Below are 16,555 nucleotides of genomic sequence, written 5' to 3' on the forward strand. Positions count from 1 at the left end.
TTGATTTCGGATTTGTTTTTTGTATTTGCCATTTAAAATCATTTTCAAATCGTTTCCGGGTACCGTTTTAATATATTATTATATAAAAAAATCTTATCGATCTTTGATCGATGAAAAGAACAATGAAACGCCTTTTTTCGTGTCTTTGTTCATACAAGAACATAAATCGAAACGAAAGATGCTTAGCGACCGATACAAATGATTCTGACGGTTTTTGCTTGAACAAATGAAATATGAGAGGTTTCTGCCACCGTTTTTGTGTTATAACCAATCGCGAATATAAGACACAATACAAACATGCACGATTCACGATTTGCAACAATAACGGTTGTTTCATTACATATTTCATAGTTTTTTTTATCTAGTTTCTCAATAGGTACATTTGTTTGAAATTCAAACATTTTTCTTTTATTGCTTAGATGGGTGGACGAGCTGCGGTTACTGGAGCCCATAGACATCTACAACGTAAATGCGCCACCCACCTTGAGATATAAGTTCTAAGGTCTCAGTATAGTTACAACGGCTGCCCCACCCTTCAAACCGAAACGCATTACTGCTTCACGGCAGAAATGGCGGGGTGGTGGTACCTACCTATACTGCTTTTAAATAATAATTATAATTAACATTCTGCACTCCTACTCTATATATATATTTTTTATTGCCCTTGTAGGTAGACAAGCATACGGCCCACCTGATGGTGAGTGGTTACCGTCGCCCATGGACTTCAGCAATGCCAGGGGCAGAGCCGAGCCGTTGCCTACCGATATTCTCTATAATATAGATACCTATATTCTCTATAAGTGTGGAAAATTCCATACACTTCCGCCCGCGCAATTTTCGTAAAAAGGGGTACAAAGTTTTTGCTTCACGTATTAATATATACATAAATGCGTATTTATTTTTTGATTATAAATTTAAATTGATTTTGTTACAGTTTCTGCAACATTACCGCCGCAGAGACCCTGGATACCGCTAACGCGACCGAACAGGACTCGTCCGACTTGTAAGTATTTATCACGTTACTTTTTTATATACGATCAATTTAAATGTCACATTTCTATCGTTTAATTTCAAACTATATTTTTTTGGAACGAAGTTCCTTACGGCAGGCTTGGAAGGGATAGGGATTTTGCTGCGCGACCGAACTGAAAAAAATGTGATAGTAAAACCGTAAGAAAAAATCCGTGGAAAAAAGTGCGTGGTTTAAAACCGTTAAATGAGACTTGCGTAAGCGCGACAGTCGCATACACAAGCGAGTAGTGTATAATACCTTTCTCTTTCTCCCTCTTTCTTTTCGTTCTCTCATCCATTCTCTTTCTATTTTACGTAATTTATTATTTCCTAAAATACTGAATTTCTTAAATACTTTCCTATACTTAAATAAAAACTAATCAGCAAAATTTAAGAGAAAAATCAAGAAAACCTACATAAAATTGAGCACGATTTTTTTTTTGCAAATTGTGTCGATTCTACATTAGCCGAAGGAACTTCGTTCCTACCTGGTGTCCCACGACACCACATCTTTTTTTTTTTAATGAAACTATCTCGGATACCTGGAACACGAGCAATTGATGTAAGTGCATAATTGAGGGTGCTATATAAGTAGAATGGCAGGCAAGTGTATGAGTAATTGTGTACATATTTTGCCTGCCTACTCATTTATGTCTTTTGGATAAACTAAAGATATCTTAATTCGAGCTGGTCATTAGAAATCAAACATTTTCGCGGTGACGAACGTTGAAAACTAGAATATTTTCGGCGGCTGCTCAGTAAGACGTGTGAACGCTGTTTCGAGTCTAGAGTCGTACCTTAAACCTCGACTGTATCATAATTATGTTTTAAAACAAATTGTATATGTCTGAGAAGCCACAATTATTAACACCATCGTCGGACATCATAGGGCCGAATAGGATGATCGAGCTTAGCAGACGAAACGTATGACAGTTCTTAGGACGGAGCCACCGCTCTTCAAGAATGCTTGTTGGTAAGTGTGATGGCGTCTACGCGCCTCCACCGGCTAGGCTCTGTTGTCGCACGAAGTTAGCCGAGTTCCGACGATACCGCAATCTTGCTGCCATCTCTCGGGAATCGTGCTGCGTTTCGTTTAGCTACCAAACTAATGACCGTCTCCGACATATCGTCTTTTCGCATTAAAATTAGTGTACAATTTCCAAAAATATTTGAAAAGAGTTAATATGCGAAATGATTTGGTATCACCAGTATTTTTCTCATAAATACTGTCAAAAGAGCGTAGTTTAGTTTTAGCTTTTTTTGTTTAGTTTACCTATTTTGACTACTATTAACAAAATTAATGCATAATTTTATCTTACTTTAAAAGACAAATAATGTAACTGATAAAAAATAAAAAATAAATGTTGCAAAGATGAAAATATCACATGTTAAACCTTTAAATCACTCTCCTGTAAAATTAGTAAGTTTTAAAGATTATTCAGTTTTAATGCGACTAGAGGATATATATTATTAATCCAATGAATACAAGCAAAAAGCCATAAACTTTCTCGACTATGTAGGTAATTGTAGTTCCAACACCTAAGTTGCACCTCGTAACTAAAGGATTAATTGCCTATTAATCCGATGCCATCGCACGTAGGTACATCGTTCGCCCGACTAATGCTAGTACTGCAGTGGTAAGTCGAGATGTTACGACGCGATAACAATAAGCTAAAAGGTTCATCATTAATAAAATGTCACAGTGGAGCACGTATAAGGCGCGGCGTGTATCCCCACTATAAATTATTAAACTTACGTACGTACGCCCCTCGCACATTCTAACTTGGTTTTATTAATATGATTAATACGGGGCTTAGAAAGAAATTTTAATTACCGGTAATAATAAACAGGTTTAATTTTCAGAAAATATTAATAATATACTATTAATGACCCAATATAAGTTTTTTTTTTTTTTACAATCACGCCACGTTAACTGGTCCCGTGCTAAGTTCGTAAAGAACTTGTGTTACAAGTACCAGATAACGGAAATAAATATAATATTTTTATTATACACATACATATATTTAATATACACCCATAACCCTGGAAAGACATTTATATTTCTCATACAAATATCTTCCCTTGGCGGGATTCGAACCCGCGACCCCCTTGTGTAGTGACCATGTCACTTACCACTACACCAGATTGCGTGTAAAATGCAATTAGACAACCTACCAAAAATAAAGTGAAGAAATAAGGAAGTGGATTTGTAGTTGAATGTAAAAGTTAATCTTTGGTGAGATATGCTTTTAAAGACGTAAATAGCGTCTCTTGAAAAATTGGATCGTAGAACAAAAAAAATATGTATATCTACTGGTGGTAGGACCTCTTGAGAGTCCGCGCGGATAGGTACCACCACCCTGCCTATTTCTGCCGTGAATTCGTTTCAGTTTGAAGGGTAGGGCAGCCGTTGTAGCTATACCGGTGGTAGGACCGTAGCTTTTACTGGTGGTAGGACCTCTTGTGAGTCCGCGCGGGTGGGTACCACCACCCTGCCTATTTCTGCCGTGAAGCAGTAATGCGTTTCGGTTTGAAGGGTGGGGCAGCCGTTGTAACTATACATGAGACCTTAGAACTTGTATCTCAAGGTAGGTGGCGCATTTACGTTGTGGATGTCTATGGGCTCCAGTAACCACTTAACACCAGGTGGGCTGTGAGCTCGTCCACCCATCTAAGCAATAAAAAAAAAAAAAAAAAAAAAAAAAAAACCTGAAACTTTAGAACTTATGTCTCAAGGTGGGTGGCGCGTTTACGTTCTAGATGTCTATGGGCTCCAGTAACCACTTAACGCCAGGTGGGCTGTGAGCTCGTCCACCCATCTAAGCAACAAAAAAAAATCTGCGCAGATGATAAACACATACCTACATAATTAATTAACATTAATTTGAAGAAAACGCCGTACTTCAAAATACCTGCTGTTAAGTCGGTATTGTTTGGAATTATTAGCCCCTCCCGTTAATGTAACGTGATAATTGTCTGTTTGGTTTGGTTAATGAGAACATCCTACCTATTATCCTTTCATCCTAATATTATATTTTCTCTATCTCGCACTGCCTTCCTTCCCTACTAGAATCTAGACTATTTACATGAGTTTATATAGTATTAAATAGTATATAATTAACGAAAATTAGTTCTATCCACCATAGTATCTAACTAACAATAGTAAATTTTAGGGCTAACCTATTTGATAGTTACCAAACTCATTCTAAATATTCTAAATAATTCTAAATACTTGAAAAAACTCTTGAATTTAATGCTGACACGTATCACCTTTTTATTGATTTTAAAGCTGCCTACGACAACATAAGCCGTGATTTCCTATACCAGGCTATGCATGAGATTGGCGTACCACCGAAGCTTATATCTTTAACAAGGATGACACTGGTTGCATCGCAAAGCATTGTTAAGATCCAAACAGACCTATCGGATCCTTTTAGAACCCATGATGGACTAAGACAGGGTGATGCCCTCTCCTGCCTTCTTTTCAATGTTGCACTCGATAAGTGTATCCGTGACTCAGCAATAGAGACGACGGGCAATATATATTACAAATCCGCTCAAGTACTGGGATATGCGGATGATATTGACGTCATTGGCAGATCAGCTCTCGCAGTAGAAAGTGCGTACCTTGCTCTCGAGGCCTCGTCTCTCGAAGCCGGTCTCCAAGTAAACGCAGACAAAACTAAATTCCTGAGGGTATCGAGGGACTTACGTGAGGACACAGCGCATAAAAATATTGGCCAGCATACTTTTGGATCTGTGAATGAATTTGTATATCTTGGTTCTCTGATAACGAATAATAATAATATAACAGCAGAAATAGTTAAGAGAATACTGTCGGCGAATAAATGCTACTTCGGCCTGCTTAAATATTTCTGTTCCAAAATTCTGTCACGAAATATCAAAATTCTTTTATACAAGACCCTACTGAGACCCATTCTTATTTATGGCTCAGAGACATGGGTACTCAGCAAAAAAGATGAGAACCGTCTACTTGTGTTCGAGCGTAAGATTCTAAGACGGATATTCGGTGCTGTGCGGGAAAACGAGATATGGAGGACGCGCTATAACCACGAGTTGTATGATGTTTACAAAGATCCTAACATCATAACAACTATAAAGATTGGACGCCTACGATGGGCAGGACATGTGGTTCGAATGGAGAGTACCAGAATGCCAAGACAATTGCTCTATGGCAAACCAGAGGGCCGCAGAAGTCGTGGCAGACCCAAACTTCGATGGTTGGATGGCGTGGAGCGCGACCTCAAAAATATCGGCATCAAGAACTGGAAGGAGAAAGCCCTGAACAGAGCAGTCTGGAGAGACATACTGGACCAGGCTAAGGCCCACCCTGGGCTGTAAGGCCTAAGATGATGAATGATGATGAAACTCATTCTAAAAAATAATTAAATCCTACCCTAGTTACATATACACACAGGCTGTTATATTATATTATGAAAGACTTATTCAATTCCAGATCGGAGATGAATAGCAAACTTTATATCGTCATAAGGAATGCGATGTGTTTTTAGAATTTCCAAGCGCTTTAGTTATACCCATTGATAAATTCATTGCTACTTTAACTTATTTCAATTACGATGGGATTAAAAAGCATTTTGATCGCGATAAATATTTGTTGAGTGTCCATAAAATCTCCGTGCCTCGTGATTACATCAATCGCCTGTGATTTTTATCCGTATTGGACGGTATGTGATGACGGTATGTGATGCCAAGATGCCACGCAATGCTTGATAAGCAGATCTTTAAAGAATTAAAGGAGGAAACTCAGATAAACCATCACATTCGTAATGTTCAAAAAGGCATCGATAATGTTTTACCTACGTGTTGTGTACGCTTTAATCTGTTCAAACTCTAACTGGGACGTATGCAGGGGACTTTTTGGCGGGAACGCGAGGAGCGAAGTTGTGTGATTTATTTTGTCTATTTAGTGTTTCTTCAGGTTTAAATGGGTAATAATGGTGGTTTATTAACGGTTTAGTATCTGTGAAAGTGTACAAATGTGGGAAAATGAAACAAAGCCGCTGAACTTAACTTCTCGGGATCCTCCAAAAAGTCCACTGAAATAGTCTCAGTAAGTGACCACCGTTTTGTTGAGGTTATATTTCATCCCATATCATTTCATTTTATGCCATGTTTCATATTAATCAACTTCATTTCATTTCATAATATCATGGTTCATATAAAAAGTTTTCATCAAAATTAAAATAAGACTTGACCTAAAGGTCCAGGTTACCAGGTCATAAAATTACTTAAAAAAAAACATGTATGCAGGAAGTGATCTGTGAACTGAATCGAACGATCGATTTAATCAGGCTCTCGGTCACATGGAATTGCCCTTCGCTTCCCGCACAATGCACAATGCGAGACCTTTGAGTAAGAGATCCATCCATGAAACCTTGCCAGTTTTTATAATTTCCTAGTATTATTAAAGACTAGCGGACCGCCCCGGTTTCGCTTGGGTAGTAGCGCACGCGATGTAAAGAATTTTAGGTATTTTTTGTACACATTGGGTTACATTATTGGAGTTTTAGTAAGAATCCCTAATTTTTATGAAATTTTTATTAATATATATTATAGCCTATGTCACCCGGGGATAGTGTAGCTTTCCAACAGTGAAATAATTTTGTAAATCGGTTCAATAGTTTCGGAGCCAATTCAATACAAACAAACAATCAAATCTTTCCTCTTTATGATATTAGTATAGAAGTATAGATAGTTTCGGTACAATAAATATTGCTATTCGTTTTATACGAAGGAAATTATTTTTCATTCAACTTAATGTTTTGCGAATATTAAAACTTATTAGAAACCTTGGAAGTTCTTTGAATAGAATGTAAAAAAAAACCTGGGCATAACAGGCTCGTTCATTAATAAAAATAACTTAAACTAAGGAATTTATACACAGGGGAGAACCAGCATCTTGCCATGTCACGGAAAATGTCCCTCGGAGATTATTACCACAAGATACCTTGTGTATTCGCGTACGCCGGGGTTATAACAATTCCGCAAAATGGTCGTATTTTTATATTCCGTTTTATTTTTCGGGGTTTACGGTCTCGACTCTGTCTCCGCCTGCACATAAACAGTTTTATGTCGCTTCAACGTTTCTTGACTTGGACAACGTTTACGTGATTCGTTCATTTACTAACTATTCTGTTTACCTAATAGATTTATCCCATATAAATCACTTAGGTAAACAGATAGCTGAACTGTAATATAAATTGTGGAAAAGAAGTGATTGTGTGTGTGTGGCGATGTGAAGTGCAGGACAGTCGTACTGATGCAATCGAAAATTCGATTTAATGTGTATCGACTACCAGGATGGGTACCAGGAGCGTGGGGCGTCCTCCAACCAGGTGGACCGACGACTTAGTGCGTACGGCGGGAAGTCGTTGGATGCGGAAGGCGGAGGACCGCATTCTGTGGAAGGCATTAGGGAAGGCCTATGTTCAGCAGTGGGCACATAAAGGCTGATGATGATGATGACTATCAATATTACTTACAAAATAACATAAGACTAAAACTGCATTATCGCCTTACTCTTCTACTGATGGTGGGACCTCTTGTGAGTCCGCACGGATAGGCACCACCACCCCGTCTATTTATGTCGCGAAGCAGTAATGCGTTTTGGCTTGAAGGATGGGGCAGCCGTTGTAACTATACTGAGACCTCAGAACTTACATCTCAATGTGGGTGGCGCATTTACGTTGTAAATGTCTATGGGCTCCAGTAACCACTTAACACCAGGTGGGCTGTGAGCTCGTCCACCCATCTAAGTAATAAAAATAAAAATAAAACTTGTTGTGTATTGTACATGTAAAATAATTAGACTTTAAATTGGTAGCTGCTATTATAGATCATGACGATATTGATTGACAATATATATCTACGTATGTATTCTACTAACAAATTAACAAAACAGTTAGTCTTAATTTCATGTCCTGTTAGAGTGGTATCCTGTTGGTAACCCAACAAATTGGTATAAAACCTTTTTATTGTTGTCGTTGTAGTTTTTGACATTACATTTGAATTTTGAATTTTGAAATGTCTGAGTTTTGTCAATTCTCTTTTATCCGTGCTATTGTACGCGATTTATAAAATTTTAAAAATATACAAATTTTATACGTGCAATCCTCGCGAGTTTATTTCCCAAGTTCCTTGCCCATCCTAATCATACAGTCCACGACAGTATCCCACAGAATCTAAAGATTCTACAAAGAAAAAACAAATAAAAAATAAAATAACCGAAATTCGTTATTTGTCATATCAGCGCGACATCTATAATAATAATTCTGAGCAGAAATATGCCTTTGATGAACATTCATACAACTGGATTTTATCTGATAATAAACGAACACCGTCTCCGTGTATAATGGAGTAGTATACGTTTTGATACTCGCATGTCTCGGCTGTGGCGGTTTCGTTTCAAGACGAGGATTTATTCTCAACGCCACACACGACGTGTAAACATTTACATGCAAATGAAGCAAGCGTTTCCACTGTTTGTTATGCACGAAAACGAATTTTTTTTAATGAACCCCATTATAAAATGATATCTTCATCGCATATTCGTATGATATGGTTTCTCTGGAAGTCGTAGTTGTTAAAGACAATAGTAAAAATCGAAGTTTTATATTCAAATAGGCCGCGACAAGCTTTTGAATTGTCACGGTTTTATCACTGATTTATAATGTCTTAAACCGCTGTAAACGCAGAATTTGTTTCAAATATATATGTGTGTATACATTACATTAAAATTTTACGAAATAATATTAATCAGTACGTAAAATTGAGGCTAGAAGAAAATAAATTTGAATTAAAAGAAAAAAGTGTGTTTTGATGAGCACTGATTGATGTATAATAAATAATATATATTGTAATGTGATATCTAATAAATACCTAAATTCGGCTAAATAGCCGAATAGCTAATTAGCCTTCTGAGATATAAGCATTCAAATCTTTCGGTAGAGGTTGTCTTTAGTTATTGTAGTAGTTATTATTGGAACACCGACGTCATTCTTCAATATAGTGTGCTATCTGTCTGAATTTAAAACGGCTTATATTTCCTTATTTCGGATAAGATTTCGATTTACATTTTGTAGTTCGGCTTTAGGTTGGCTTTTGTAGAAGAATGAAAAAAATATCCTTCAATACCTGATTACTTTTTGCAGTGATGTGAAAATTAACTTCGATAATAGTGGCCGTTTTTTGCATTGTTTGCGAGATTAGTATTGGCTTTTAATTATCTCTATGGTTGGAGTGTGAAGCAAGTGGTATGTGCGAATTTCGTTTGATACAGGAAAATCCATTCACACATAGATAATTCGATTATCTTATGCGGATCGGTAATTATCACGAACCTTTTTAAATAGAAATTAGAAGCCTATGATAGTTTTGGGACGATTTCGTCGGTATAAATCTTTTCCTGTCGCTACGCTAAATACTGTTAGATCGTTTAATTTGTATCAAATACAATTTGTTTAATTATAATATTATAATATATTTCAGGGAATTTCAATGGTGATAAACAACAAATCGAGGGATGAAAGGCTATTTGGTTTAAGCGACATTTCGCTTAATACGCGTCATTTATCTTTGTAATTTAAGGTCCGTTTTATTTGCTATTAGCATCAACATTTCGATGCTTTTAGTTGAACTTCAATTATGTTTACACCATTATCAAATAGTTGAAGAAGATTTTTTTTCATGATATTTTTTCCAAATTTTATACTTTAAATGGCTCTCCTGCAAAGTTTAAAAAATGTCGCTCAAACCAAATACATTTTTAACCCTCGAAATGTGAATTCTATTCGATAACCTACAATTCGGTTGATAAGTAGTATGAGTAAAGACGATTGTATGTAACTTTCGTTTATAACTAACGTGCATTCATTAAGAATCGATATTTACACGTGTCTCTGTAAGCATGCTCTTTTTAACCGACTTCAAAAAAGGAGGAGGTACTCAATTCGGCTGTATGTTTTTTTTATGTTTGTTACCTCATAACTTTTAACTGGGCGAATCAATTTTGATGATTCTTTTTTTATAGGAAAGCTGACACCCCCCCACAGTCCCATTTCAATTTAGTCCAGTTCTGATAATGGTATCCATGAGAAAATCATATAAGTCTTAAATTTGCATTAAGTACGTGCGCGACAAATGGACGAATAACTCAATATCACGCCAACTGATTTCGATGATTATTGTTTTTAGTTTTTGTTTTGTTTTGTTTTATGAAGTCGGTTTTTGTTAAAGCATGTCTATTTACAAATATTTAGATTAAAGATTAAATTCGCAGGTGCTCGAAAAAGTTCAGAGCCTTGTTTGATGAATTCAGTACGATTCCGTACATGTGCTATTTGAATATACATACTCAACACAAATCTTACGAGTGCCTTTATATTTTTTGCTGTTAACCTGAATTAACAGCTGGATAATGAGATCGGAACCAACATATGGCGAACGGCCACGGTAGCTGTCTGTCTGTTACTGTAAACCGGTAACTTATCGAACAAGAATGTAATGTGCATCCACAATCGACAGTGTTGAATGTTTGAGAAAATAAAGGTGAAGAATCAAGATCAAGTTATCTTGCGTTCTCGTATTTCGATTCATTGGTCTTATTTGCACTGTTCGTGAAACTTGTTGGCATGGTTCCTATGTGATGAGTTTCAAGTTGAAAAATGAACATTGCGTATATTCAATTTTGACGTATTTTCATTTATGTAGTCGAAATTCGACTATAATTAATTGAAATTATGAGTTTGTACACCAATTTGTCAAAGACTTATATAATCTTGTATTATATTATATTATAATATATATCTTATATTATACTTCTATAATCAAAGATTTCGCCAAGACTACACTTTAGACAAATAAATATTAGTAAAGACAAAAAATATTTAATCTATTCTCAATTTGACCACAGACAATAAGAAAAGTTTGACAATACACAAATAGTATGCATGCGTCTGTGTGTCAAATACATGGTAGTGTATGTAATGTTTTTTTTAATTATTGATTTCATGTAGTTCTTATGCATAATTTAAAAAAAAAAAAATTCTGCACTCCTTTTCTATATTCTCTATAAGTGTGGGAAATTTCATACTCCTCCGTCCGTGCAAAAAGGGTACAAAGTTTTTGCTTCACTACTGTACTGTCTATTTAAATTAACAACAAATTCTAAAATGTAAAAATGTATTAGTACACAAAATATTGTAAGAACTTCGAAAAAATAATAATAATATTATAATATGGCTACATACTTGAAATATGAACTAAATATGTCATTGTTATGTTTCGTTTTATTCGCAACCGCGAATGCTATTTAAGGGTAAACTTTTTGTGAAAACACTATCAAGTTTGTTGCTAAGTAATGTAAAAATTCATATTTATTCTAAAATTTTTATAGGAAGAGTCGAAACATCTCGAGATCTCTGTCGCATCCCAGCTATTTAATGGCAGTGACGTCATAAAAAACAAATGTCCATCCTTTTTTATCAAAGCAAAACAACTCTCACCATCAGAGCTTAGGTTCGGTTAGTAGGTTACTCTTTTCGGAACGGACGTAAATATATTTTCGTATTTATATCTAAGATTTTTTTTTTGAAAAAAAAAAAAAAAAACTTTTCTATAGATATCTGTCTAAATTACGATTAAACAATATGTACGAACATTTTATGATTAGAACTTGTATTATTTTATTATTATTTATTAGAACACTAAGTTCTTTCAAAGCAAATTTATAAGTATATCTTCTGAATATACAAATAAAATTCGAAAATATCAATTTTAACTATTCCGTGCTGTAATTGTGCATTGCAATTGTAATTTTTAATAATTTTATATATGTATTTCATTGTTTTTATTGTTGTTGTTCTTGTGGTTGTTGTTATTCTAAGCTCAGATAATGATTGGTCGGTCTGATGCTGGTGTGCACGTCCCTCCGCAGGTGTCGGCGGAAGATCAGCGCTCCAGTACCGATTTTCTCGGTACTGTTAGGCATTGCTGAGCCGGTAACCCTCTCCAAGCCTCGTAATTTTTTTCTTTTTTTTTAAGTTTATGTTTGGAATAAATGTTTATCATTATTGCCTCTGTAAGCAGACGAGCAGGAGCGATCTTCCTAATGGTAAAAAGTCACTGTAATTAATAGACTACATCAATGCCAAGGGCATGCGGCTTGGCTATGCCTGCGTCACACCAAACATACTGTAGCGACTAAACAAACGTTAGATCCATACGCATCAACTCCACCACTTCGGAAACTTATTGAACAAATAAAATCATGTTCACTGTCATGTCACAACACGCCCACGTAATGGCATCGCCAATAACAAACGGTAATGTTCCCTGCTCCATTATATTCAGATGAGGCGCACTATAGTCGGATCGGTTTATTTGAGACTTGCAACAGACTCGAATGTCCCTTGGAATCAAGTGCACTAAAACATTGTGATGTACCAATGCTTTGTAATCAAGTGCTTGGTGAAGATTGCGGTTCGTGAACTTTTCGTTGAACGTAGGGTACGTAACGAGCGATTTGATTCGACGGGATAACTCCTTTTAAAGTAATTGAAATTTGAATCTGAGTTGTCGACGTGAGGGGGGAATTTTCACGCTATTTCATGCTTCGGTATTCTTTTATTTATTAATTTATTTAAGGATTACCAACAGGGTTTACAGTAAGACATAAAACAACTTTGACATGTATAGAGCAATTGATAACTGCAACTCTAATTAGAGGCAATCACAGCATGTATTACATTAATATTTCAACAGAGATTTATCAATACTAATAATAAATAAAAATAAAATAAAAGAAAGACAACAAGGACAGTAATACCCGAGTACTTCAACAACAACTTTTTATAATTTTGTTCCTGAATATTGGAAGGGAATCGCCAAATATGTCAAGGTTTTCAGCTTTACTGACTAGATTATTATAAAGGTTAGTTAGACGAGGAGTGCTTGCCTAGATTGGTTCTAAAAACTAGCGAATAAATAAGTCTTAATGTACATGATGTAAATGCTTACTTCCTGCTTAATGTATCTAGGAATACTGCTGTAAGCTATTATTTATGAATTTGAAAAGCTAACCTCCCGTGACTCTCACACCTGATTTGATATACGCCCGTGCGGTCATCTCCGTAGACCTCTCGGTGATTTGTTGCCTTGAATACCTTGAATAATGATGTTAACAACCTGAAAATTTGCAATTCGATATATTCTGTATCTGTATCTTTTAAATTAATTGTTGTTGTTGTTGTAGTCCTAGGGTACCCCGCTGGTACATAGGGCCCTCACAAGTTGTCTCCACTTTACTCTGTCTTGCGTTTGCTCCTTGACATCACTCCAGGTCACGTTGGCAGTCCTCATCTCACTCTCTACGGTGCGTCGCCAAGTGTGTACAGGGCGACCAGGTCTTCTCCTGCCAAGCGGTTGCCACTCAAACGCGATTGATGCTGCGTTGACTCCGCTGCGCCGTAGAGTGTGTCCTATCCAACGCCATTTCCGATGAGCAATGTCTTGCGCGATGGGATTTTGGTCGCATTTAGTCCAAAGGTCTTTATTAGAGATAGTGACTGGCCAGAATATGCGGAGTATCGACCTCAAGCACTTATTTACAAATACCTGCAGTCGGTTCGTGAGTGTCTTGGTCACTCTCCAGGTCTCACATCCGAACAGGAGAACACTCTTGACAATGGAGTCGAACAGGGTCAGCTTGATCCGACGAGTCATGACACTTGACTCCCAGACTGGTTTCAACTGCGCGAAAGCACCCCTGGCTTTCCTAATTCGTATCTCTATATCTTCGTCCGAACCACCCTGATTTGATATGGAGCTCCCCAGATATGTAAACTTCTGTGCTGACTTCAACACACAGTCTTGGAGCTTTAGGGGAGTAGTGTTTTTTGACATTACTCGCATGTCGACAGTTTTGTTGGTGTTGATACGCAAGCCTCTTTTCTCCGCAGATATACGGAGGTCTTCAAGTTTTGCTTGCATTTGATCCAAAGTTGGCGTCATCAACACTATGTCATCTGCATAGTCAAGGTCTTCCAAGATATTTTCGCTCCATTCAATGCCCCGAGGTGTCGTCACCACTTCCCGCATTATGTCATCCAGTAACATAATGAATAGTAGCGGAGACAGGAGGCAGCCCTGCTTAACACCCGCTGTCATCTCAATAGGGGCTCCCAGGACTTGGTCATGCACGACTCTACATGTACTACCTCTGTATAAGGCCTGGATTATACCAATGATTTTATTTGGTATACCTCTTTGTTTTAAGCAGGTCCACATTTTACTCCACTGTACAGTGTCAAACGCTTTCTCAAAGTCTACAAACGTAAGAATAATTTCAGTCTGCCATTCGACACTTTGTTCTATGAGGATGCGAAGAGTGTTTGTATGGTCTGTGCATGATCGGCCCGGTAAGAAACCTGCTTGCTCCTCCCGAAGAGTTCCAGTGATCTTTTTGGACATCCGGTTTAGAAGTAATCTAGCCAAGACCTTTGCTGCGCAAGGAAGAAGTGTAATGCCTCTCCAGTTGTCACAAGAAGACAAATCGCCCTTCTTCGGAACTTTCACGAGTAGTCCCTGCTTCCATTGAGACGGTATTTGCTCAGTCTCCCAAATCCTTACGATGAGCGGATATAGCAAGCTTGCAGATCTCGGTGCATCAGCCTTCAGCATTTCGGCATTGATATTGTCAATACCGGGGGCCTTACCTGGTTTCAGCTGTTTAATTGCCTTTACTATTAACTTTACATTAAAGGTGGGCGGTGCAATAGGTATATCCAAAGGCAAGTCGGGTACTGATATTCCGTCTGTCGGTTGGGACTGACATTTGGACAGCAACTTAGTAAAGTGTTCCGTCCAGCGCACGAGCTGCTCTTCCGTGGTACATAGTAGCTGACCCGAGCAGTCTTTCAGTGGTTTTTTCCGTGGATGATGTTTTTTGTTTATTATCCGCTTGGTGACATCGTAAAGCTCTTTCATATCTTGCCTCTTGGCTGCCAATTTTGCTCGGTCTGCTAGCTCATCGATTGCATTTCGCTGATCTCTCCTAGCCAGCTTTCTAATTACTAATCGCATGGATGAGTATTCCCGACGCAACATAGCATCTGAAGGGGAGCCTAAAATCTGAGTGTTCAAAAGTTGTCTCTTCTCGATGGCTGCCCAAAGCTCTGCTGACATCCAAGGTTCTTGCTTTGTATTGGTATACCCCAATACTTCCTTAGCAGCTTTATTATAAGCACCACGTATGCGGTCCCACGTCTCGTCCATCTGCTCATCCTCTATTTCCTTAAGCAGCTCGAAACTATTTTTGAGAGATAAGCTGAACTTCTCTCGGCAATTGCTATCTTCCAGTTTTCGGATATTAAATTTTCTAGCTGCTTTATCTGGCTTTCTGTGGGGAACTGCTATTTTAAGACGAACTTCTGCTACCACCAGATGGTGATCACTGTCAATGTCTGCGCCACGCTTATTTCGCACATCAAGAAGAGAAGAGCGCCATGTCTTACTGATAGCTACGTGATCGATTTGGTTCTTTGTCTTTCCGTCCGGTGATATCCAAGTAACTTTATGACATTCCTTATGCTTAAATAGGGTACCTCCAATAACTAGACCATGTGTGGAACATAGATCACCGAAAAGTTCTCCGTTTTCGTTAATAGTTCCGGTTGCCCCATATTGTCCCATGTAATATTCGCGGTCTACATTGTCATTTCCCATCTTCGCATTTATGTCGCCCATGAGAATCACGATATCTTGTTTCTTGATGCCTTTGAGTGTATGCCCCAGCTGTTCGTAGAATTGTGACTTTACATCGGTCGAAGCAGAGTTAGTGGGAGCGTAGCATTGTATCACTGTCACCTTCCGTACTCGTGTCGAGAATCTGGCGCATATTATTCGTTCCGAGACTGGCTTCCAAGAGAGTAAGCTACTTTTAGCGCTGCGACTTAGCAGCAAACCCACGCCATACTCTCGGGTCGCATCCTCTTCCTTACCACTGTACAATAACGAGTATCCAAAATCACATTGCGTTTCTCCAAAACCGTTCCATCTCGTCTCACTCAATCCAAGAATGTGAATGTTGTATTCTTGCATGACTTTAGCCACTTGGGGTAGCCGTTCAAGTCGAGTCATGGTCCTTACATTCCAACACCCAATTCGTGTCCGTAATTTCGCGCCAAAAGTCGTTGTTAAAGGATTCCGGTTATTACTTGCTTTGGGTTTCATAAACTATTTAAATTTAAGAACTTGCAGGTGTTTAGCCCACAGAGTCCCGATCACGGTGATGGGGCTGCCATCATTGTGTCCGTGCCCATAGAGCCAGACTTTCTGAACGAATGGTTCACGGCTCCTGGTAGCCTTACTGCGCGTGTTAGCTCATATTGGTTTTACGGTCAATACTCTCTGGACTAACCCTCCTCCTTTTGCATCCGGGCTTGGGACCGGCAATGGCGGAGTTTAAATTAATTAATCAGCAATTTTTTTTTATATTTCTCCTGCA

General features: G+C 37.8%; 1 protein-coding gene across 2 annotated transcripts in view; it reads left to right on the forward strand.

Moving 5' to 3' along the window:
* The window catches only part of LOC101745857 (CCR4-NOT transcription complex subunit 6), a 229,576-nt gene that overhangs the window by 187,886 nt on the left and 25,135 nt on the right, over window positions 1-16,555 (forward strand). For both annotated transcript variants that reach the window (XM_012697837.4, XM_004923524.5), the window contains exon 5: window positions 935-1,003. In XM_012697837.4, the coding sequence (XP_012553291.1) occupies window positions 935-1,003 (69 nt within the window). The remainder of the gene's footprint in view (window positions 1-934; window positions 1,004-16,555) is intronic.

This window comes from Bombyx mori, chromosome 6, assembly GCF_030269925.1.
Source record: "Bombyx mori chromosome 6, ASM3026992v2".
Classification (NCBI taxonomy): Eukaryota; Metazoa; Arthropoda; class Insecta; order Lepidoptera; family Bombycidae; genus Bombyx; species Bombyx mori.